This window comes from Bufo gargarizans, chromosome 8 (genome assembly GCF_014858855.1).
Source record: "Bufo gargarizans isolate SCDJY-AF-19 chromosome 8, ASM1485885v1, whole genome shotgun sequence".
Classification (NCBI taxonomy): Eukaryota; Metazoa; Chordata; class Amphibia; order Anura; family Bufonidae; genus Bufo; species Bufo gargarizans.
The window spans coordinates 113,644,129-113,669,978 of NC_058087.1; the positions used below are offsets into that span (position 1 = coordinate 113,644,129).

At 43.2% G+C, this 25,850-nt stretch overlaps 1 protein-coding gene across 1 annotated transcript in view; it reads left to right on the plus strand.

Annotated features, from left to right (window-relative positions):
• The window catches only part of LOC122944578 (GPI inositol-deacylase-like), a 682,600-nt gene extending 660,958 nt beyond the window's left edge, over positions 1-21,642 (plus strand). Inside the window, exons 15-17 of the mRNA XM_044303000.1 lie at positions 12,537-12,602; positions 13,889-13,993; positions 21,081-21,642. Coding sequence (XP_044158935.1) covers positions 12,537-12,602; positions 13,889-13,993; positions 21,081-21,219 — 310 coding nt within the window. The 3' untranslated portion in view covers positions 21,220-21,642. The remainder of the gene's footprint in view (positions 1-12,536; positions 12,603-13,888; positions 13,994-21,080) is intronic.
• Positions 21,643-25,850: the final 4,208 nt, after the last annotated feature.

Here is a 25,850-nt window from a genome sequence, read left to right on the forward strand (position 1 = left end):
TTCTGTGACATGTACTGTCCTGCATCCGAAAACTGTTTCTTTAGTTCAAATTCCAATAATCTGGGCCTAATCCAGTGTCTATATTATGTATGTTTCTGTGACATATACTATCCTGCATCCAAAAACTGAGTTTTTTTTTGCAAATTCCAAAAATCTGGGCCTAATCTAGTGTCCATATTCTGTGTGTTTCTGTGACATATACTGTCCTGCATCCAAAAACTGTTTCTTTAGGGCAAATTACAAAAATCTGGGCCCAATCTAGTGTCTATATTCTGTGTGTTTCTGTGAATTATACTGTCCTTCATCAGAAAACTGTGTCTTTAGCGGACTGTAAAACAATCTGCACCACATCTAGTGACAAAACCATTAATATGATGAAGGCAAGCACTAAGAGACGGGGAAGTGGGCGTGATGCTGATGGTGCACGCAGAGGCTGTGGCCATGGGCGCAATGAAACTGTGCCTGCTGCCAGTGCACAAGAAGAAAACAAAAACATCCACCGTACCCAGCTTCATGTCAAACTTAGCTGGGCAGCGCAGGACAACACTTTCTAAGTCGGACCAGTGCGAACAGTTGGTCGGTTGGATTGCTTAAGATAATGCTTCCAGTCAGTTAAGCACCACCCTCTCTTCCACCAAGTCCAGTCTCTGTAGCAAAGAGTCTGGTCAACCAAATGCTCTCTGTGATCATCCTTCCTCCCACCATGGAGGGGCTTGCCAAACGAGTGATCCCACACTCGGATATTCCGAGGAGCTCTATCCAGCGCCACTATGACATTTGGCCCTCGCGCCCAGCACGCTCTAAGAGGGACCTGAGATATTGTGCCCTGATTCTCAACCTCTTGAGCCTTCACAGTCTCAAGAAGATGATGGTGGCGAACGGCAATCATTCATTCACAAGGTGGATGATGATGACACACAGTTACCAATCACTGAGGTTGTGGTTAGGTCAAGTCAGGAGGATGAGCAGAGTCAGGAAGTGGAAGAGGAGGTGGTTGACAATGAGGTCACTGACCCAACATGGGAAGATGAAAAGCCGAGCAAGGACAGCAGTACCGAGGGGGAGGGATCCCCAACAGGCTGGAAGAGGCAGTGGGGTTGGAAAAGGGAGAAGTCGGCCCACCCCAAACAGGCCCATAACCATTACACCAAGCACCCCCATGCGTAAATCTACCTTGGCAAGGGGTAGATGTTCTGCAGTATTGCGCTTTTTTGAGGAAAGTGCAGACGACAAAAGAGTGGTAGTTTGCAACCTGTGCCGTACCAAAATGACACGGGGCGTGAACACCACCACCAGCATGATCCACCACATGGCATTCAAGCACCCTAACAAGTGGGCCGAACACCTGGGTCCACAATCTGGGTCTGCGGGTTAAACCACTGCCTCCTCTTCCTCTGTGTTAAGCACTGCTGTCCAATCCCCTGACAAAGGCACAGGCACAGGCACGGATGCCCCTCGCCCTGCACCTGCACCTGCACCTTTGCATGAACCATCAGCAACAACATCCACTTCCCTGACCCAGCGCAGCATTCAAATGTCCATAACACAGTCATTTGAACACAAGTGCAAATAACCACCCACCCACAGGCCATAGCACTAAATGCGCAACTTTCGAAATTACTGGCCGTTGAAATTTTGCAATTTAGGCTTATGGACACTGAGGCCTTCCGCAGCCTGATGTTGGCGGCCGTCCCTCAGTACGCAGTCCCCAGCTGCCACTATTTTTCACTGTGTGCCGTGCCCGCCTTACACCAGCATGTGTCCCAGAACATCACCTGTACCCTGACCAATGCAGTGACTGGGAAGGTCCACTTAACCACGGACACATGGACAAGTGCTGGTCGCCAGGGACGCTGGATTGGGGGCCCTACGTCCATCAGGGTCTCCGCCAGCAGCTATCTTACTGGCTCCATCCCCTACTTCTCCTCCTCTGCCACCTCCTCCTCCACTTCCACTTCCAGCAGCAGTCAGCCATCAGTCACTAGCTGGAAGCAGTGTAGCACTTCTGTGGGTAAGCGCCAACAGGCCGTGCTGAAGTTGATCTGTTTAGGGGACAAACAGCACACTGCTGCAGAGCTGTGGCAGGGTATAAGGGACCAAACCGAGCTGTGGCTCTCTCCCCTCAACCTACAACCAGGCATGGTTGTGTCTGACAGTGGCCGTAAATTGGTGGTGCCTTTGGAGCTCGCCAACCTGACACACATCCCATGCCTAGCCCACCTCTTAAACTTAGTGGTTCACCAGTTTATCAAAGCCTACCCCAATTTGCCAGAGCTACTAGTGAAGGCCGGGTGTGTGCCCATTTCCACAAGTCGTCCACCGCTTCAGCCGGTCTGTCAATGCTGCAGCAGTGCTTGCGGCTTCCAGCTTACCGACTGTTGTGTGACGTGAGCACGTGCTGGAACTCTACATTACACATGTTGGCCAGGCTTTGTGAGCAGCAGAGGGCAGTTGTGGAATACCAGCTGCAACATGGTCGTCGCCTTTCGAGTCAATTGCCACTATTCACAAGCGAGGAGTGGGCATTGATGTCAGTCCTCTGTGAGGTTTTAGATGGTTAGTGGCAATGACACTATTATCAGCATAACCATCCCACTGCTGTGTCTACTCAAATGATCGCTGCTCACAATTAAGGAGGATGCTCTGAATGTGGCAGATGAGGAAATGGGGTGGACATTACACAGGGTGATAGCCGGTCACAACTGCAGCAGACACCACCACACTGGGTCTTGCCACACAGTGCGCTAACAGCCACTCTTGACCGCAGCCGCAAACGAAGCGTAGTCAAGGTCTGACTTATATGAACACGCAGCCCCGTGTCCCCTGAAGAATCTTGGGGCTCTAAACTGAAGAAACGCGTCGGGACTATATAGGTATGCACTCACTCTGATCTCTTACATTCAGGTGGTGTCATACCCCTTTTTCTTTATTGTATTGTGTTCACTTGTACCCTTCAGTATCCCAAAGTGGGAACTCCACCTATTTTTTCTGGCACTGCTCTAATAGGGCTTTACCAGGGAATTGTATCTAGGAACAGAGTTCCTGTCTGGGCCACCCCTTGCGGGGTTTTTTGGACCCCGTCACTCGGATACTTATAGGGTGTCACAGGTCAAGCAGGGAGGTACTAGGGCTAGTGGTCTGTGTTTACCTTTCCGCCGCCCGTCTATCAACACACCCCCCCCTGCCTGTTTTACCAGTGGCATTTTTTGTTCGGTGCTTATACCCACCGGGCACGTCTTAATCGTTGTTTGTCTAGTAGGGGCTTTTTTATCTCCTGATGTATTAAAAGTAAAGTTTTATTTAGTCTACTGCCCCTTCAGTTCTTTTGTTTGCATTTTTGAGCAGTATACCGGGAGGCCTTAACGGCCCTTCCTGCTAAGACCACCATTTATTGTGATAGCCAGCCCACCCTTAGTTTGTCTTCTCAGCGTGAATTGGACCATGAAGAGGAGGAGGGGGAGGAGCTGGAGACAGTTGCCTCTGCTACAGAGGGTAGTACCCACGGAACTTTAATTCCATCTGTTTGGCGTGGATGGGCAGAAGAGGAGGAGGAGATGGAGAGTCATCCTGATTTCGACATCAACGTCTTGCCTGTTGGTACTCTGGCACACATCGCTGACTCTATGCTTACTTTCCAGCGATCCCTTGCGTTATACACATTTTAGATAACACAGGTTACTGGGTGTTCACCCTTCTCGAACCCCGCTACAAAGAGAACTTCTCATCTCTCATTCCTCTGGTGGAGAGGACAAGCAAAATGGTGCAATACCAGAAAATCCTTGTTGGAAAATTGCTCCAAAATTTTCCATCTGACAATGCTGGTGGCAGAGTTCGTACTTCCTTAGGCAACCGAGGAAGGGAGACAAGGGGAACACACAGCAGTTCCAACAAAGGCAGGGCAACACTCTCCAAGGCATTGGACACTTTTTTTTGACACCCCACCAGCAACCTCGCCCTGAAGCACGGCCTAGTGGTACAAGGAGGGAAAAGTTTGGGAAGATGGTGAAGGAATACATAGCAGACCATGTCAGCGTCCTAAATGATCCCTTAGTTCCTTAAAACTACTGGGTGTCCAAGCTGGACACATGGCACAAACTTGCACTCTACGCCTTGGAGGTGCTGGCCTGACCTGCCTCCAGCGTTTTGTCTGAGCGTGTATTTAGTGCTGCTGTTGGCATTATAACAGATAAGCGTATCTGCTTGTCCACTGGCAATGCTGACAGGTTGACTCAGATAAAAATGAACAAGGCCTGGATTGCCCCTGACTTCTCAACTCCACCAGAGAAGAGCTGAGCTGATGATGAACATAAAGGCAATTTCAATATATCATTTATAATGTACTCAATCTACTGTAGTGTATTCCCATGCACCTTTTCCACCACAAAAAAAAGAGTATATGTTTGAATCTTGTTTTCTCCTCCTCCTCATCCAGATTGTCTATATTCCCTCCACTCTAATAGTTTTAATAGGGTCAGCTCAACTGCAGGCCCTCAACTCACATTTTTTATAGGGTCAGCTCACCAGCAGACCCTCGCCCCTAATGTTTTAGAAGGTCAGCTCAGCAGCAGGCCCTTGCCCCTAATGTTTTACAGGGTCAGTTCAACAGCAGGCCCTCACCCCTAATGTTTTAAAGGGTCAGCTCAGCAGCAGGCCCTTGCCCCTAATGTTTTAGAGCGTCAGCTCACCAGCAGGCCCTCGCATATAATGTTTTAGAGGGTCAGTTCAGCAGCAGGCCCTCACCCCTAATGTTTTAGAGGGTCAGTTCAGCAGCAGGTCCTCGCCCCTAAGGTTTTAGAGGGTCAGTTCAGCAGCAGGTTCTTGCCCCTAAGGTTTTAGAGGGGCAGCTTAGCAGCAGGCCCTCGCCCCTAATGTTTTAGAGGGTCAGCTCAGCAGCAGGCCCCCGCATATAATGTTTTAGAGCGTCAGCTCAGCAGCAGGCTCTCGCCCCTAATGTTTTAGAGGGTCAGTTCTGCAGCAGGCCCTCGTGCCTAATGTTTTAGAGGGTCAGCTTAGCAGCAGGCACTCGCCCCTAATGTTTTAGAGTGTCAGCTCACCAGCAGGCCTTCGCCACTAATGTTTTAGAGGGTCAGCTCAGCAGTAGGCCCTCGCCCATAATGTTTTATAGGGTAAGCTCAGCAGCAGGCCATTGCATATAATGTTTTACAGGGTCAGCTTACCAGCAGACCCTGCCCTAATGTTTTAGAGAGTCAGCTCACCAGCAGGCCCTCACATATCATTTTTAAGAGCATCAGCTCACCGGCAGGCCCTCGCCCCTAATGTTTTAGAGGGTCAGCTCAGCAGCAGGCCCTCGCCCATAATGTTTTAGAGGGTCAGCTCAGCAGCAGGCCATCGCATATAATGTTTTACAGGGTAAGCTGACCTGCAGGCCCGCAACTCAAATCTTTTACAGTGTCAGATCACCTGCAGGCCTGCAACTCAATGTGAATGAGGCCCTCCTTTATGTGATATACAGGTTGTATCGGAATGCCTCTTCATTGTAAATATACAGGAAAGAATGTTTTCAATCAATTTTTCCTATAAAATCGTTTTTTTTACTTTGGTTTTGTGCGTAAAACCTTAATTAGTTTGTGGGCCTGGTGATCACTTTATGCCCTTTTAAGCTGCATCAGCAGCAGCATGGTGATAACAAATGAGTGGCAAGGTGACATGGTGTGGAGATGGCAGCATGAGGAGGCCACATAGTGGCACAATAACTGAGTCTGGATAAAAGACTAAGGCCACAGATTGCTTAGAAGATGCAGATGGTAACAATCTGTGGAGCTGTATCACCGTCACCTGCAGAATAATGCAGCCATCAAATTCAAGTTGGGTTTGTCGGTTCCACCTCAGCTCACCAGCAGGCCCGCACCTAAAATCTTTTAATGGTTCAGCTCACCTGCAGGTCTGCAACTCAATGTGAATGAGGTTGTATTGGAATGCCTCTTCATTGTAATTTTTGGCAGGACTTGCACTTTATATACAAATAAATATACAGGAAAGAATGTTTACCATAAATTTTTCCTATAAAATTGATTTTTTACTTTGGTTTTGTGCGTAAAACCTTAATTAGTTTGTGGGCCTGGTGATCACTTTAAGCCCTTTTAAGCAGCATCAGCAGCAGCATGGTGATAAAAATGAGTGGCAAGGTGACTTGGTGTAGAGATGGCAGCATGAGGAGGCCACATAGTGGCACAATGACAGAGTCTGGATAAAAGACTGAGGCCACAGATTGCTTCTATCTGCATCTTTCTAAACAATCTGTGGAGCTGTATCACCGTCACCTGCAGATTAATGCAGACCAGGGCCGTAGCTATAGGGGAAGCAGGGGAAGCTGCAGCTTTGGGGCCCTGAACCAGAAGGGGCCCATCCAGAAGGAGGAGGACTAAAGGATTTGGTCAGGATTTCCTCAACAGTATTACACAATGAAATTAGATACAGTAACAGTATAGGCAGTGTATAAAACTGATGGAACAGCTGCTGGCCCTGGTCTGAGAGAGTGATCTTTACTAGCCACAGGAATGGGGGCGGCATGAAAGGAAGGGGTCACAAAAAAATTACTGTGGGATGGAGCCCCATTCAAAATTTGCTGTGGGGCCCAGTCAATTCTAGCTACGCCACTGATGCAGCCCACAAAAGCAAGTTGGGTTTGTCGATTACAAAACCTTAATTAAATTGTGGGCCTGGTGATCAGTTTAAGGCCTTTTAAGCAGCATCAGCGGTGATAAAAATGAGTGGCAAGGTGACATGGTGTGGAGATGGCAGCATGAGGAGGCCACATAGTGGCGCAATGACTGAGTCTGGATAAAAGACTAAGGCCACAGGTTGCATAGAAAGATGCAGATGGTAACAATCTGTGGAGCTGTATCACCGTCACCTGCAGAATAATGCAGCCATCAAATTCAAGTTGGGTTTGTCGGTTCCACCTCAGCTCACCAGCAGGCCCGCACCTAAAATCTTTTACTGGTTCAGCTCACCTGCAGGCCCACAACTCAATTCTTTTCCTGGGTCAGCTCACATGCAGGCCTGCGACTTAAATCTTTTACAGGGTCATCTTACATGCAGGCCAGCAACTCATGCTTCCTTGCTTTGAATTAGTAGCCATAGCCGTTTATCAGGCTCCCTCTCCCAAATTGAACAATGATTCCCCGTTACCGGTGGTCACAATGTTAGGCGCATAAAAGAACATCGAAAGTTGATAGGGAAGACATTTTTTGTCAGTCTGTAAAAGTGGCATACAACTCGGACAACATGGTTTCCAGCAGCGACCTGGGAGTCTAAGATGCATCCAGACATCGTCCCCATGGTGTTCCCGATCCATTTCGGTGGTGTTTCTGTCACTTTCTGACCATTTCTAATGGACCAGGCACCCTCCCCTCTTCAGAGCAGGGGGTGCCTGGATTGCTCCCATTGACCATTATACTCGGGTGCTCGGCCGAACACACAAATATAGCAATGTGTTCGGGTCGAACACCCAAATACTTTAGTGCTCAATCATCATTAGTCCCCACCTGACCCTCGTCTCACAGATATAAACCACAGTTTGTATTCCTGGGTCTGGTAAGATCTTTTCATTTATTATCCAGCAGTCTTTGCTATCCAGGTGCATATGAGATTATTATGTATATTGTATTATATATCTTTCTCTCACCTTATTATTTGAGCACATTTTGCATTTTCTCAATTTTTATTCTTAACAACTAAAAGTTACATTTAAGTATATCGGGCGCACCTAGCTATTGTTGTACTCCAGCGCAGTTTGTGCATTCTCTTTGCTATTTCCCAATGTTTTGGGGCCTCCATAAAGCAAAAAACATAACCAAAAATTAAAAAAATAAGTTAAAAAACGGTGCCTCCGCCGCCACGACCACCTCTTCCGCCGCGTCTGCCTCGCATCTTCCGCCTGCACCACCACCTCCTCCTCCTCCAGGCTCAAGATTATTATGTCTTATATTGGCAGAGTAGAAAAGTATGTCCGGCGCACTTAACCATTGCTGTACTCCAGCGCATTTGGTGCGTTTTCTTTGCCATCTCCCAATCACCCAATGTTTGGTGGTCGACAGGTACCAACCCCCCCCCCCCCCCCCCATTAAATCCAGATTTTTTTTAATTAACACCCCCTTCATCTGTCTAACTGTTGTAGGGGAGGAAATACTTCTGTGGAGTGTGTGTGTGTGTACGACATTAATTATTTTAAAACATCCGTCTAACTATTGTGGGAGAGTATATTCTTCTGTGTATGTGACACTCTGGCAATTTTTTAAAATTAAGAACACCCCTTTGGCATCCATCTTACTGTAGTATATATAATATATAGTCCCCAGATAGGGGACGTGTGAGATCTATAACTGAGACAAAATTTTTTACCCTGTTTTAACCCAAGACATAGAAGCACAAAACTGTAACGCCGTGGCCCTTAGCAAACTGACACAGAATTCACGGAGACATGAAAAAAAATAAAAACAGAAACAGTGTTGGCTTCCTCCTTTGCCTCTTCCCCCTAACCCTCCACATCCTCCTCCTCCTCCGCTCAGACCTCCATCTCCTGGGTTAAGATTATTATGTCTTATATTGGCAGAGTAGAGAAATATAGCGGCCACACTCCCAAAAATGGCTAAAGGTCACACACAGAATTGATACACATTTAAAGAAAACGAAATAAAAGTGTTGGCTTCTTCCTCTACCTCCTCCGCCTCTTCCATCTACACCACCACATCCACAGCCTCCTCAGCTTCTCACTCCACTAGGACCTCCGCCTTCTTGTTCAAGATGGTTATTTTTTATTTATTTTATTTTTGCTCTTACACCCACTTTGGAGCCGTTTGCTGCCCTTTCTATGGCTTTTTTTTTAGCCATTTTAGTGCCCCAAAGTTCTGGTCCCCATTGACTTCAATGGGGTTTGTTGTTTAGGGTCAAGTTTGGAACCCAAATCGAACCTTGAAACAACGTTGGGCCGAACCCCTTGAACCCAGACATCCAGAGGTCTGCTCATCCCTAGATGAGATTTTCAGATATCATCAACACCTAAGGATTTCACCATTTGCAACACCATTACCATACAATATTTATTAATACATGTGGGTTTTGCTGTTTTTTTTTTTGTAGTTTTTATTGCTGAACTGCAGTAGAAACTGCAGTTCACTTTTTCACTGTATTTTCAGTCACATGATGACGTAGCCTAAAGGCATCTAATACTAAGTGGTATGAAAACACATCATCAAAGCATGTTCTGACTTTATGCAGCAGCTGATTGGCGTGTTGGATCTTCAGCAGCAGTTAAGAAGTCTATAATGAGGTTTTACATTGATTTCTATGTGTTTTATAAGCTTTTCCATCAGCTGCAAGTTGTATTATGAGGTTCCCAAGTATATGACATATGTCTTTTAAGGTTCTGCAGCAGCTGAGGTGTGCATTATGCATTTTTGAAGAAGCAGCAGAGGTCTATGATGTTCTGCAGCAGCTGAAATATATATTATGAGGTTCTGCCACAACAGACATCTAATAATTTGTGCAGCAATTCCGCAATAATCTGCAGGGAAATCTTTGTGTGGTTGGTTGGGACTGATTTGCTTGCAGTTTTCAGCTGCACACCTGTAGACCAGAGAGAAATATTTTTTTAAAAAGCTTGATTCCCCTGGCACCCATGTCTGATCCCATGTGAGTATCAGTAGAACCTTATCTCCTTGGGATCGCATCTCATCGTAGCGGTTGCATGGGACAAGAAGTTGGCCCAGGAGACCAGTTTCTATATAGTTCATTTGATATCTTAGAAATCACCAATATTGGTACAATGGGGGTCATTTATCAAACTGGTGTAAAGTAAAACTGGCTTAGTTGCCCATAGTAACCAATCAGATTCCTCCTTTCTTTTCCCAAAGGAGCTGTCCAAAATGAAAGGAGGAATCTAATTGGTTGCTATTGGCTACTAAGCCAGTTCTACATTACACTAGTTTGATAAATGACCCCCAATGTCTTGCCGAAAAGTCATTTTTACTAGATTTCTCCTTTAAATGTCGATCTCATTTTACATAATTTTATATTTCTATTTTTTTCTTTTTAAATAAAATGTGATTTAAAAAGATGATCCTACGCAACAAAAAAACTTTTCGTCTGCTACTGGGCAAAAACCACTTGTCCTATACTAAGGCCTCATGCACACAACCATTTTTTTTAAGGTCCGCAAAAACGGGGTCCATAGGTCCGTGATCTGTTTTTTCGTCCGTGGGTCTTCCTTGATTTTTGGAGGATCCACGCACATGAAAAATGAAAAAAAAAAAATATAAGTCAAGTTTGCCATTGAAATGATAGGAAAAAACTGACACGGATCACGGACGCGGATGACAATCTTGTGTGCATTCGTGATTTTTCACGGACCCATTGACTTGAATAGGTCCGTGAACCATTGGCCGTGAAAAAAATAAAACAGGTCATATTTTTTTCACGGCCAGGAAACACGGATCACGGATGCGGCTGCCAAACGGTGCATTTTCCGATTTTTCCACGGACCCATTGAAAGTCAATGGGTCCGTGAAAAAAAAAGGAAAACGGCACAACGGCCATGGATGCACACAACAGTCGTGTGCATGAGGCCTAAATCGTCAGAATTGTTGTAACACATCACAAAAGTTTGCTATGCATAAGTATGCCTTAAGCACTTGGAAAGCATTGAATAAGTTTGAACAGAACGAGTTTTTTTTTTTTTTTAAATATCTTTTTATTAAGTTTCGTGAGATTCCATACAATGTCAAAACAACAGCATGACAATAAGCAAACAGGAAGTGTTACATTTTCTTCCATTCAGTATTGCAATAAATCAAATAAAGCAATGATAAAGCAAATCACATATTACAGTTGGAATCTCATTTTCTATTTTCACCCCCCCCCCTTCAATCACCCTTTCCCGGAAACTGATATACCCCCCCTTCTCCCCCCCCCCCCCCCACTTATGTTGCTTATTGCCCCATAAATTTCCAGAGGAACATGTGTCCAATAGAGGTGTCATCCCCTAGGCAAGAGAAAAGAACAAAGTGTTATCTCCTGTCAGTACTTCCGACTTCTAATGATACCTACTGGGCCTCACCCGGATACTTTAAAAGGCCCCAAATCTCCCTTCAGGTCCTCCTTAAGATACCACTCCGTCAACCTAAATGGGCTAATTATTTTTGTGTATTCTGAACTTGGCACATACGATAATGTAAACAGTTTCCAATTTTGAAAAAAACGCCGACCCAGTGCCTCCTTGCAGTTCAACGCTTCCAGCCATTCCAAATGAAATAGATTACGCATTTGTGCCACTACCATATCCCTAGTGGGGACCTCAGTTGACAACCACAGTTTCAGTAAGCATCTTTTAGCAGCCATTATCAGTTTATGACCCACCAATGATACCTTGGATAAGTCATCTCCTTTCTCCTCTGAACTCTGATTGGCAACTTGGTTACCCACATCACAGTGTAGTATTGCCAGCGATGGTGTAATTGCAGTGCGCACTCCACTAATCTTTCTTAATATCTGGCTGATCTCATTCCAATACCTGTTTAGTTTCTGACAGGCCCATAGACCATGATATAAGTCAGTCCTGGGAGTGTCGCATTTGGGGCATGCTGTTATTCTCTCTAGATTGGTTGGAGTAGTAGGTATGTCAAATCCGTAAACGGCATGATGTAAAATCTTCACATGTGTTTCCCTCCAAGTTTCATTAATTATGGCCTTGCGCAAACAGAACGAGTTTTACTCCAACAATTACCTGATCTAAGTTTGCGTAATAAACAGTGTATCAAAATGTAATGGAATAGCACAATTTCAAAAAGTCTGGTTTTTCAGTTTAAAAGTCTTATTTGAGCAAGGCCCAGTACTGTTAAAAGTGCTTCAGGCATCTGCATTTGCGTTTGTGAACGGTCATATTTTCCTGTTGCAAAAACCAGCAGTAGTCCCCCATCATCTTTGAGATTCCAGCGGCCTTGATACCTGTTCTCCATTGTAGAAATATCTTTATGGAACCGCTCTCCATGTTCGTCACTTATGTGTCCCAAATTGAGTGGGAAAAAAGTCAAGATGGGAATGTAAGAAACGCACTTTCAATGACATTCGGCAGCCAAGTTGTTCATATGCTGTAAGCATGTTGTCTACTAATTCAGCATAGTTTGCAGCTCGTCTGTTCCCAAGGAAGTTCTGCACTACTAGCACAAATGCATCCCCAAGCTGCAAGTTCCAGAGGGTTGAGTTTTGTTCTGAATGTGTCAATGTATTAGTTTGTTGATTTTTGGGGCCAATAAAAATTCCCGTCTTTATTTTAGCTTCAGTTTTCTGTGTGCTTAACTTCTCCTTCAAATACTGGAAACCATTTCCATCACGATCAAGTGCAATTACCAAATTTTTCATTAAATCAAGTTTCATGTGAAGTGAAGTGGTGGAAGATAAACTTGAAGTGGATCGACCAGTGATTTGTGTTGTACATTGTACTGACCAACTGTGTGCTCGACTTTGAGAGGCCGCTGTCTCATTTTGTAATGATTGTTGTCATCACAATTGTTCCATAGGCACAAGAAACACATATGCTTTCTGTACCCTAACTGTAGGCCAAGCAGCAATGCTACTACTTTCAGGTCAGCACAAATTTTCCATTTATGTTCTGAGTGTTTGATCATTTTCAAAATTAACTCCATAAAAGCATGGGTCTCTTTCATTCCAACCGCATGAGCGAATGGAACAGATGGTTTTTCGTTACCATTGTGCAACAAGACCGCTTTCAAACTTGCTTTGCTAGAGTCTATGAAAAGCCTCTATTCATTGGGAACATGTTTACCATCTAACTCCATAATAAGACCATTTACATCAGTACAGAAACAGACATCACTTTCCATTGCATAGTATGCAGCTAACATGTGTGTCGATGACTAAAGTGTGAAGTTGTGGTGCCTCGTTGTAGCAAATTCCTGAAATCTGGAAGCTAGCAGTCCTGATTTTTCTTTAGATAATGACAGATCTCTTACCAGAGATCATCTAAATCTGATTGGCTCAGCAAGTGCAGCTGACCCTCCAGTTTTTCTGGATCAGGAAATACATTGTGACAATCAACATCTTCATCATCAGAACCGTCTGTTTCAATTGCCGTTCCTGCTGTGGGAGGGGCAGGCACTGAATTCTCTACATCGTCTGGTACTGGTTTAAGAGCAGACTCACAGTCAGGATACACAATTTGTGACTTAATTCTCTTTGAATATCCGGCAATTTTAGTCATGCAAAAGTAACAGTCTGAATGGTGATTCTTCTGCTCACGCGAAACCAAAGGCACTGCAAAAGCCGTTCCTTTCCTTTTACCATTCAACCACTGTGTTGGCCCAGAGTAACACACAGTGCAACAAACATGAAGTGCCCAGCTTTTATCTTGATCTCCAATTTTACAGTCAAAGTAATACTTGTAAGCAAGACGCACTCGCTTTGTCAGATTCTTGCGCTGATCATAAGTAGTGTATTTGCCACATATGTAGCAGAAATTGTCTGGATCGTTAACACATTTGCGTTTATCCATCTTAAGTTTCAAAACTGATAGCACTATAGCAGATCACTTTATCAAAATCTGTCCAGCTTGCCTTATATACTTACTGCTGACATCAGCCTGAGTGTGTCCAGGCAGGTCTGGACATGTCTATTGGAATATTTCCAATATAATGCATTTATATTATAACTGAATAGTCTTTGCATGTATAACTTAAAATCTAGACGTGTTCAGGCAAATTCCGAGTTCATATTTGGAATCAGCGTCCTCATTTTAGTATAAATCACATGTTTTTCTCTCAGTAGCAAAATCATTGTTGCACGGTGTGTTTTGGTGGTATTTCTGTAGGTGACTGTTTTTATTTTATATTTTTTGGTGTTTCTGATCTTCTAGAAATAATATTCAACTGGACCCTGATCCTTTGAGAATTTTGGCAATAATACTCATCTTTACAGTACAGATTTTGATGAACTCCACGTTATTTTCAATAAAATCCAGGTATGCATATTTATGTGAAATGCAAGTTATATTTAAATTTGTATACTAATTGTATTTTTAAATATATGTAATATACTGTTTGTATTTATAATATGTTTTGTGGAAAAAACACCATAAGAATCTAATGTGTTGGAAACCATGCAATAAGCCACCGATGTACAGTATATTTATTAGAGAGAAACAGCCAAGGGGACATGAATCTGTATTTACTACATTAATGGCCAAAGGTTTTGAGACTGACAAACTTTGGTTCTCACAAAGTTTGCTGCTTCAATGTGTTTATATCTTTTTGTTAGATGTTTCTATGATATACTGAAGTACAATTATAAGCATTTTAAAGGTTTAATTGACAAATTCATTATGATTATGCAAAGACTCAATATTTACAAGACTTCTGCAATTCATCCTGGCATGCAGGTTATCAGCTTCTGGTGCAAATACTGTCTAATAGCAATCCATTCTTGCTTAAGTGCTTGGAGTTTTTCACAATTTCAGTGTTTTAGTTTGTCGTCGTCGCCCCTCCCCCCCCCCCCCCCCCTTTCATCACCAAATTGCTCCTGGGTCATTGGGAGAAGTTTATTTTGGAAGATGTTTTGATACCATTCTTTATTCTTAGCATTCTTAGGCAAAATTGAATAAAAGAGAAGCAACTCCACACATGAATGGTCTCTGGATGCTTTAAAGGGAACCTGTCATGTGGATATTTGATTATAATCTAACTAATTATATGCAATCATTAACTACTAAAAAGTACCTTAGATGTATTCACTTACTGGTGTAACAGATGGTTACTTCATAATATACACACAAAGATGCCGCATGCTAATGAGCTGATTTGAGTCCAGGGAGAGTCAGGAGCTCATGAATATTCAGGACTCATCATTATCAGCTGGAGCTTTTCAATACAAGATGTTGGCAGATTAAATGGGTCATTTAAAGAAAGTGACCCAGCATTTTGCTAAGAGAATCAGTCACTTATTTATGTTGCCCTTAGTTAGGACACCATAAAACTGGTGACAGTTGGGGCAGGAGCAACCCCAATAGATTGGCCTTGCCCAGGGGTGAAACCGGAACCTGAGACCTAAGGGCTAGCAGTAAGGGTGGCCGCCACTGCTTGGGAAGGGGGGGAGCCAACCCCACTGAATGTAATGGTGGGAGAAGTGGAGGATTTGCCGCCGGGTCCATAATTGGCAGACCTCAACGTGTTTGGAGACAATTTTGGTACAGCACAGCACCAGGACCGGACTCTATCTCGGGCCTGAGAAAATTTGGTAGTAATTGACAGGGAGCCAGAACAAACGGGAGCCGGGTCTATCTTCCCCCGTTTTGTGGTTCAACAAGAGATGCTGTCCGGGTAAATCAACTATGGGGTGAGCATATTGAACAGCTGGTGGTACCCAAGGCGTATAGCAAGCTCGTGTTGGAGTTAGCCCACCAACATGTTCTTGGGGGACACCTGGGCCAGCAGAAAATGCAGGACAGGATTCTACAGCGGTTTTACTGGCCCAGTGTGTTCAGAGAGGTGGAGGAGTTTTGCAAGTCTTGCCCAACCTGCCAGATAACCAGCCCCCAGCCACTTTTCTGTAGCCCCGTGGCCCCCCTCACGATTATTGAGGTTCCATTCGAGTGGATCGCTATGGATCTCATAGGCCCAATACCCAAGTCTGCTAGAGGGCACCAACACATCATGGTAGTCCTGGACTATGCCACTCGGTACCCAGAGATGGTGCCTCTGCAATATACAGTACAGACCAAAAGTTTGGACACACCTTCTCATTCAAAGAGTTTTCTTTATTTTCATGACTATGAAAATTGTAGATTCACACTGAAGGCATCAAAACTATGAATTAACACATGTGGAATTATATACATATTTTGAATAAATCCCCAACAGTGTCACCAGCAAAGCACCCCCACACCTCCTCCTCCATGCTTCACGGTGGGAACCAGGCATGTAGAGTCCATCCGTTCACCTTTTCTGCGTCGCACAAAGACACGGTGGTTGGAACCAAAGATCTCAAATTTGGACTCATCAGACCAAAGCACAGATTTCCACTGGTCTAATGTCCATTCCTTGTGTTTTTTAGCCCAAACAAGTCTCTTCTGCTTGTTGCCTGTCCTTAGCAGTGGTTTCCTAGCAGATATTCTACCATGAAGGCCTGATTCACACAGTCTCCTCCTAACAGTTGTTCTAGAAATGTGTCTGCTGCTAGAACTCTGTGTGGCATTGACCTGGTCTCTGAGCTGCTGTTAACCTGCGATTTCTGAGGCTGGTGATTTGGATGAACTTATCCTCCGCAACAGAGGTGACTCTTGATCTTCCTTTCCTGGGGCGGTCCGCATGTGAACCAGTTTTTTTTTTTTGTAGCGCTTGATGGTTTTTGTGACTGCACTTGGGGACACTTTCAACGTTTTCCCAATTTTTCGGACTGACTGACCTTCATTTCTTAAAGTAATGATGGCCACTTGTTTTTCTTTACTTAGCTGCTTTTTTTTTTGCCATAATACAAATTCTAACAATCTATTCAGTAGGATGATCAGCTGTGTATCCACCTGACCTCTCCACAACGCAACTGATGGTCCCAACCCCATTTATAAGGCAAGAAATCCCACTTATTAAACCTGACAGGGCACACCTGTGAAGTGAAAACTAATTCAGGTGACTACCTCTTGAAGCTCATCAAGAGAATGCCAAGAGTGTGCAAAGCAGTAATCAAAGCAAAAGGTAGCTACTTTGAAGAACCTAGAATATGACATATTTTCAGTTGTTTCACACTTTTTTTGTTATGTATATAATTACACATGTGTTAATTCATAGTTTTGATGCCTTCAGTGTGAATCTACAATTTTCATAGTCATGAAAATAAAGAAAACTCTTTGAATGAGAATGTGTGTCCAAACTTTTGGTCTGTACTGTACCTCAGCCAAACTCATAGCCAAAGAGTTAGTGGAGATGTTTTCCCGAGTGGGCCTATCGAGAGAGATTCTGAACGACCAGGGGACCTTGGTAAACTACTACAGATCAAACAGTTATGGACGTCCATCTATTACCCACAAAACGGACGTCCTGGTAGAAAGGTTTAATCAAACCTTGAAAAACATGTTAAAGCGGGTGGTATCTTCTACTGCCCTCTCTCATGTTTGCAGTGCAAGAGGTACCCCTCTACTGGGTTCTCGCCCTTCGAACTACTGTATGTCCGACATCCGCATGGTTTGTTGGACATAGCCAAAAGGCGTGGGAACAACAACCCACACCGCATAAAAGTGTGATTGAGTATGTCACTCGGATACAAGAACGGATGGAGACAGTATTGCCGCTGGTTAAGGAACATATAGAGGCAGCCCAGCGAGCCCAGGGTAGGGTCTATAATCGCCAGCCTCTGGTTCTGAATTTTATCCCGGGAGATCGCTTTTTGGTTCTGGTGCAGACGGTGGACAGTAAGTTCTTGGATAGGTGGCAGGGTCCCTACGAAGTGCTTGAAAAAGTTGGGGAGGTAACTTAAATGGTACTCCAGCCCAGGCGGAGAAAGCCGGCGCAGGTGTACCATGTAAACTTACTGAAACCGTGGATAGATAGGGAGACCAGTACGGACAACAGCCCCCGGACGGGTTTTCTAGGGGTAGAGTTTCCAGTCCCACGGCCTGATATGAGGGAAGCAGTTGCCGCAGTAAAGATCGCTGACAACCTTTCCTCTTAATAGACTCAGGAGGCCAGGGAGTTCATCAGCAGGAACATGGATGTGTTTTCGGACCTCCCTGGATGCACTTCTATCATCCGACATGACATTGTCACTGAGCATCAGGCCAGAATCTGGTTGAAACCATACACAGCGACAAGCCATCTGAGAAGAAGTGCAGCTGATGTTTCAGCTGGGTGTCATCAAGAAGTCAAAAAGTGAATGGGCCAGTCCGAAAGTCTTAATACACAAGCCGGACGGGACGTTACGATTCTGTAACGACTTCCGCAAACTTAATGAGGTTTCCAAGTTTGATGCATATCCCATGCCTCGAGTGGATGAGCTTATTGAGAAGTTAGGCCAAGCCCAGTATTTTTCTGTTTTGGACCTCGCCAAAGGGTACTGGCAGGTATCCTTGACGGAGGCTGCCAAGGAGAAAACGGCTTTCATGACACCAAAAGGGCGTATCAGTACAAGGTATTACCCTTTGGTCTACATGGAGCTCCCACCACGTTTCAAAGGCTAATGGACATTGTACTCCGTCCACATCATTGGTACGCTTCGGAATACCTGGATGATATCGTTATCCACAGTACCAACTGGGAAAGTCACCTACCTAAAGTACAGGCTGTAGTGGACTCCCTTAGGAAGGCTGGCTTAAACGCTAACCCAAAAAGTGTGCGATAGGGTTAGAAGAAACCAAGTACCTAGGGTATGTAATTGGGCACGAAGTTATCAAACCTCAGGTGAACAGAATTGAGGCAATTCGGAATTGGCCTTGACCTGTCACTACTCGCTCGGCAAGTAAAGTTGTTCCTGGGTATGATGGGATACTATATGAGGTTTGTCCCCCACTTTGCCACAATGGCCGCACCATTGACAGGCCATTTAAAGGAACGCAAGTCAGTGACGGTCCACTGGAATGAGCAGGCGGAAAAGGCTTTCTCCGCTTTGAAGTCGGCCCTGTGTGGGTCCCCGGTTTTGGTGATGCCCAACTTCGAAAAGGGAATTTATAGTACACACCGATGCCTCCGAGGTGGCTCTCGGTGCTGTACTGTCTCAGGAGGTCAACAGGGAGGAGCATCCCATTGTCTTCCTCAGCCAGAAGCTTACCTCAGCTGAGACCAGGTATAGTATAGTGGAGAGAGAGAGTGCCTGGCTATTAAGAGTCTCTCCACTATTATTTGTTGGGGAGAACGTTTTGTCTGGTGACCAACCACTCCCCTCTCAGATGTATGAGCAAGGCCAAGGACAGAATGCCCGGGTCACCCGATGGTTTCTGTCTTTGCTAAATTTTCGTTGGAACACAGGGCGGGCCGGTTACTAGGAAATGCAGAAGCCCTCCACTGTTTAATGTGTGTCCACCCCCTCAGGGTTGAACAAAGGAGGGAGTTTTGTAGAAAGGAACAAGGGGCCTTCATTGATGGTTAGTACGTGTCACTGAGTTCCCTGGTCTCGCTGAGGTAAGAGACATTTTTTTTTCCCCTGAAGGATCATTATTGCAGATTGCAGTCTGACACTTCAGCTGTTTAGTATGGCTGTAAAGCTGATCCAGGACGGCTCTTTCTGGGAGTAGCCAAAGTGCTGGTTGCAGGCTGGGTTTTGGCAGGCTTATAAAACCAGTCAGCACAGCATCAGGTGGTGTGGATTTTCCTCCATTGGACAGTGAAGCTGTGGAGTCCTCTAGGCTGAAGACTGCAAACAGGCGTGCAGGCCGCCTGGAAGCCTGTCAGTGAACTATTCTGTGGCTGAGCAGTCAGCCAGGTGTGAACTGACACCTTGGATTCCAGGTGAAGATTGTTTTGTTTTTGCTGAGTGTGAATAAAACACTGAAGTTTGATTTACAACCTGTTTCCATGCCTCTATATTGCGTCCGCTAACCGGTCTACCAGAGCAAATCCCCACACCATATATTGAACCGTTCTGTCACAAAAGGTTAATAAATATTTACACTTTCTTAGAAATAAAAAAAATATATAAAAAAGTAAAAAATGGTATGCATGTATCCAGGGGTGTTCAAGTATATCATAGAAAAACTCAGTAAGGGCCTACAGTAATATTTCTGATAAACTTACAAAACATTTATTTATGTTTGAATCTTTTATCAGTAATTAAAATAAAAAGTCTTGCTTTTGCCCACTTAACCTAATTTCTATGTCGCTAAAAGTAGAACAGGTACTTTGATAAGACATTGATTTTGAACTCAATATTTCTTTATGTATTTATACAAAAGACTTTAGATAAATACAGTGATACATCTTACCAATATGTAGCTCTAAATCCTCTGCCTCCCTTCATACATTATATTATAAATCTGGCAGCTTGTGGTCTCAGGGTAGCTCTGCCTAGGAATTTATATAATTTCAATTAAATGCAATGAAAACTGTAAAGTTCTCTATGGATTGAGCTCCCCTGGCTGAGGATAAATGTTTTACTATATGCTAGGAAGCGTTAGGAAGAGTTCAACACCAGGCCTTCCCTCAACACAGAAGTGGAGTTGGCCTGCCTCCATGGAAATTATACCACTGCATATTTTTTATTTTAGCATAAAGTTCGATGATATAAGTAAAACAAGGCATCCTTGACATATTTCATAAAAACATTAAAAAAAGGAAAAAGTATAGGGAAACAATGTGGTATCAAAGAGGCTTAAATGATGAATAGACCTACTGTAGATAAGATATACAATTAGATCTGGCTTCAGCTAGCCTTGAGTGCCATAAAAGAGTTAATATATTGTATACTAGGACAGTCTTATCAGAAGAAAATCATTTATTTTTATGTTTAGAGTTTGAAATTAAATAACAAAAAAAAATTGTCATTATCATATTGTTTGGCCATATTTTGTCTTCTGGCTTTGAGAGGATCCAGATTTCCAATAATACTGATTTAAAAAAATCTATATACAAAATTCTCACATGCTAAACATGCTGCTCTATAAGGGCTCATTCAGACGGCCGTAAGAATGAGTCTGCATCCGTTCCACAATTTTGCGGAATGGGTGCGGACCCATTCATTTCAATGGGCTGCAAAAGATGTGGACGGCACGCTGTGTGCTGTCCGCATTCGTGGTTCCGTTCCACGGATAAAGCATGTCTTTTTCTTGTCCACACTCACAGTATCTGTGTTTTGCAGATGCGCATAACACTACGGTCGTGCAAATGTGCCCTAACTCTATCCCCAAGAAATAAGCAATATGAACACACAGGAAAACCCTTGTACATTTTATGCAATTTAGTGGGGCATCTAACTTTCACTCAGAACACTAATTACTGAATGTTGAATGCATACTTTTACTTGCACGTACAAGTAAAATGAATGGCCAGAAATGATGCACAAATACTATGATTTGTCATTTATCCATTCTGTAGTTTATTTTTTCCCATAATCTTTTTTTTTTTTTTCTGCAGCAAACTCTTGAAGATTACAGCTCGGCTTCAACTCCCCTTTTCAGTATTAGCTGTGGCATTTGGACAGCTGCATTTATACAGAGTACCTTATTTTATTACTTTATCGCTTTTTCTACATTCATTGTCATGCTTTATATAATAGAGATGCTGTTTGAGTCTAAGCTTAAATTTTTGCAATATGTTAAATAAATTTACCATAGAACTACCGGTATATAATTTCTATTTCAATTTTCCAATTTTCCTAGGATTTCGTATTTGTATATTAATAATTTAGGAAAATACTATATAAAATATTCTGTTGAAAACTAAATAATCTCTTTGAGGTTTACACAATTTGTATACAGAATGTTTTAATTGCATTTTGTAGCACTGTTTATTGTACACATAAGGGTTCATATTGTGGTGTACTTTTGTCGCATATTCAGTCGCAAAGGAGATTTGTGGCTCAATCTGCGACTTTTCCCTGTTCGGGTGGCTGAGGTGGCGGAAATGTGGCTGGGTAAGGACATGTTATTTATCATTTTCTACACCCATTTTTGGTGTAGAAAATTACTTAAAGGGATTGTCTAACTTCAGTTAGTAGCATTTATCATGTAGAGAAAGTTAATGCAAGGGACTTTCCAATGTATTGTTATTATCCATATTGCCTCCTTTTCTGGCTGGATTCATTTTTCCATTACATGATACACTGCTCGTTTCCATGGTTACAGACCACCCTGCAATCCATCAGTGGTGGTCGTGCTTGCACAATATAGAAAAAAACACTGGCCTATGTGCACTACCATGGTCCCAGCCACCAGAGAGGCTGATTATTTCCTTTAGAGTGCAAGCATGACCACCACTGATGGATTGCAGGGTGGTCTGTAACAATGGAAGCAATATGGATAATAAAAATACATCAGTAAGTGTCTTGAATTAACTTTCTCTACATGATAAATGCCACTTACTTAAGTAAGACAACCCCTTTAAAGAGGACCTTTCACCAGAATTAAACTTCTAAAGTAACTATACAGGCATGTAGAGTGGTGCCCAGGGACCCCCCCTGCACTTACTGTTATACCTGGGCGCTGCTCCGTTCTCCCGTTATTGCCTCCAGTATCTTCACAGTTAGGCTCCACCCAGGGGAACCTGCCGGCGCCTCCTTCTCCCATGCTGCAGCGCTGGCCAATCACAGCACTCATCTCATAGCCTGAGAGGCTTTTTTCTCTCTCAGGCTATGAGCTGAGCGCTGTGATTGGCCAGCGCTGCAGCATGGGTGAATGAGCCGACGGCAGGTTCCACTGGGTGGAGCCTAACTGTAAAGATACCGGAGGCAATTACGGGAGAACGGAGCGGCGTCCAGGTATAACAGTAAGTGCAGGGGGGTCCCTGGGCGCCGCTCTACATGCCTGTATAGTTACTTTAGAAGTTTAATTCTGGTGAAAGGTCCTCTTTAAATCTACTCCAACATGGGATCTGGCATAGATTTAAGCAAGTCGCATGGCCAGCACCTAAGTTATGTAGAGGCCGTGGCCATCCAGCCCAGCAGACATTGACTAAGACCGGTGTCTTAATCGCCGGTCTTAGTAAATGTTCCCCATAATGTTTTCACTTAATCTGAATGCAACAATGTGTTATTTGCAACTTTCTTGTGATACTTTTGCTCAAAACCTGAAAACACTGTAAGCAAGTCCATAAATGCTAAACCTTTGGTGCCTTAAAAAAGAACTGTCAGCTCCCCTGGCATGTTGCTTTTAGTAAATACTAGTATCCTCACGAATAAATCCTTTCCCAACCCTGGTATTTTCCGTTTTTGAGCTTTCGTTTTTCGCTTCCTGCCTTGTCAAAACCATAGCGTTTTTATTTATCCTTTCACATAGCCGTATGATATATATTTTTTTTTTTGAGGAAGTTGTACTTCCATTTAATATTGAATACAATGTGGGAAGCTGGATAAAATTCAAAATGGGGTGAAATAAAACACAATGAGGCTGAGCAGTAATATTACATACAACCTGTGGACGGATGTGGTGCTGTTTTTTTTGTTTTGTTTTAAGAAGGCTGACATCTTTTTGTAATCCTGGAGAACTCCTTTACAGGGGTTTTCTGGGATTTTAATATTGATGACCTATTTTTTTATTTTGGCAATTAAACAAATTATTCCATGTAAATGGAGATCAAATAATGCCTTGATCAGGATGTCCTGGGTAGTGGCAGTTGATACAGTTAAACGCATATAGGAACTCAAAGCCATAGGTCATAACCCAACCTCAGCCTTTCTCTAGGTTTGGATTCTCGGTCTTAGTTTAGACACTCCTCAGTGTTCCTTGATTGGTTCAAAAAGGGTAGTCTCCCCACTCCTGAATCATTTATGTCTAGTCCTTGTCAGTCTTTTCTAGATATTCCTTAGGTTGTTTTTTTTTTACTTACAAATGTATGTGATATTGTTTGCTCTCTGACTTATTCTTATATGACTTAACATTGTATTGCCAACTCTGGTGTAAAATACATGTTGGAGTTTATCTGATGTGTTAAATAAAAACTGTTTGAAACATAAAGTGTACCTCCAAATATTTCCCTAATACTTCAGATACCCGTATCAGACTAGGAAACTTCAGTGCTCTATATTTCCACTCAATACCCAGCCCTGTGTGATGCTGGAGACAGATGCAATACAACTAGTAGATGGAGGGAAAGGCATCTCCTCCCTGCACAGTTCTGATTGGCTGTGTATACTAAAAAGAGTGTGTTTATTGTGGAAGCAGGAGATACTATAGCTCCTTATGGAGAGTGCCTTAATCATCATGAAGAGTCTTATAGGTCATGCACGCTCATCTGAAATTATGAGAAGATGGTATGCAAATGGAATGAACTGTTAGCAGGCTCTGCATCTGATACCACCAAAATTGAGGTACATATGTAGCCGCGCTAGCGATCACAGTGGAATCGCATGAGCGCAGAGCCATATCCTGGTTCATTAGATACGAAGTGCGTAAAAAGAATAGTAAGAAAATTCAGGGTACAATTTGGATTTGTAACCAGCAGATGGTGCATGGAACTGCAGTTTCAAAAGGTAGTATTTGTATGTAATGAGGTAATGAATGAATGGCCCCTGTGACTTCCCCATCTGAAGCTATCCGTAGTTGATCAACATAAAAATGAAAAACAGAAATATATAAAAGGAGTAATAAAATCTTTTAAAAAATTAGAATAAAAACAAGAAATTGTAAAACTGGCGTTATTCAGTGGGAATAAATAAAATATCTAAGAGCTACAGTATAACATAGATGTATACTAAACATATCGCCGGCTGAAAGGTTCTGATCCCCGCAGTCCGTGACTGTGGGGATCAGAACCTTGTTAAATATGTATATATATATATATGTATAAGGCCCTATTTCAGAGTGATCCAACGCCCCCCCCCCCCCCCCGTCCCTTCCCCCATTTTCAGGATGGCCGGAGCGGTTAGCAGAGTGTCAACATACAGCTGATACTCTGCTTGAAACAGCGGACTACAGTGCTGGCACTAATGGCAGCTGTTTACCCCTTCCATGCCGCGGTCCATAGGGACCGCTGTATGGAAAGGGTTGACAGGGAGGGAGCTCCCTCCCTTTCCTATCAGGCCCTGCGCTTCACAGGCTTCCAGCTTGCCATGGAATAGCTAGCCTGATCTGGCTAAGTGTAAAGTCACAATACACTGCAGTACACTATATAGTGTACTGTGGTGTATTATGGAGGTATCAGACCCACTGGATCTTCAAGAACCAAGTGGGTCTGGGTAAAAAAATTATAATAAATATATATTAATAAAAATTGTAAAATGAAAATGCATCACACTTTCTCGGTTGGGTGCAAAATCAGGCCAATATGAACCAGCACCAAGGTCCCATTCAATAAGACGGAAGAAGCCAGCATCAAACCATTAAGATAAAAAAAACACGTGCGGTTTATTCACCCAGTGTCATGTAGCAGTGACGTTTCAACCGCTTGTTACAGTCTTTCTCAAGCTATGTGCACATGTGTTACAACCACAATATATATAGGTGTATCAATTCATAATACAAAAAAATGAATTAACAATAAAAGTGAAAAATTTCATAATAAATCATATTTAAAAAGTATAAAAATTCATCCATATCAATGTGAAAAATACATAATTGGAATAAAGTGACAATGCCTTGTGAATAATACATAATTATACAGTGACAATGCATAGTAGGGTATAATTGATAATTACAAAATACAGGTGTACCCATTGCAAAATGTGTATTAAAAACTCACACAATCAGCTGATAGACTGCGCACGCCGAGCATAGTGGTCTTAATACTAAAACACGGGGGGCACACCAATAGTCATTTTAACAGAGTGCTGGCCTGGTATATATATGACATGAAGACAACCAGAAAAAGAAATACCATATAATGGCCGCACATCAAGAAGAAAATAGAGAATATTTTATTTAAATATCAAAGTTAAAAACAACAAGTACATGGGGCAAACCCCAAGGATGGTTCAGTAAGAATTATCACAATGATTATATCAGCATATAATAATGTCCCACAAAGAAGACAATAAATAAGCGGGAAAACCATAAAATCACTATCAAAATTATATCCCTCAATCCTGTAGTGGAAACATGATCAGTGGTAACACACAAGGCATACAAAACCCATCCAGGAGGAGTGCACTGAAGCCTAACGCGTATCGCTGGTTCCTAGACCAGCTTCCTCAGAGGTCCATGTGCATTGTGATCCTAAAATCTCATCTTATATAGTCAATGTCGTTAATTG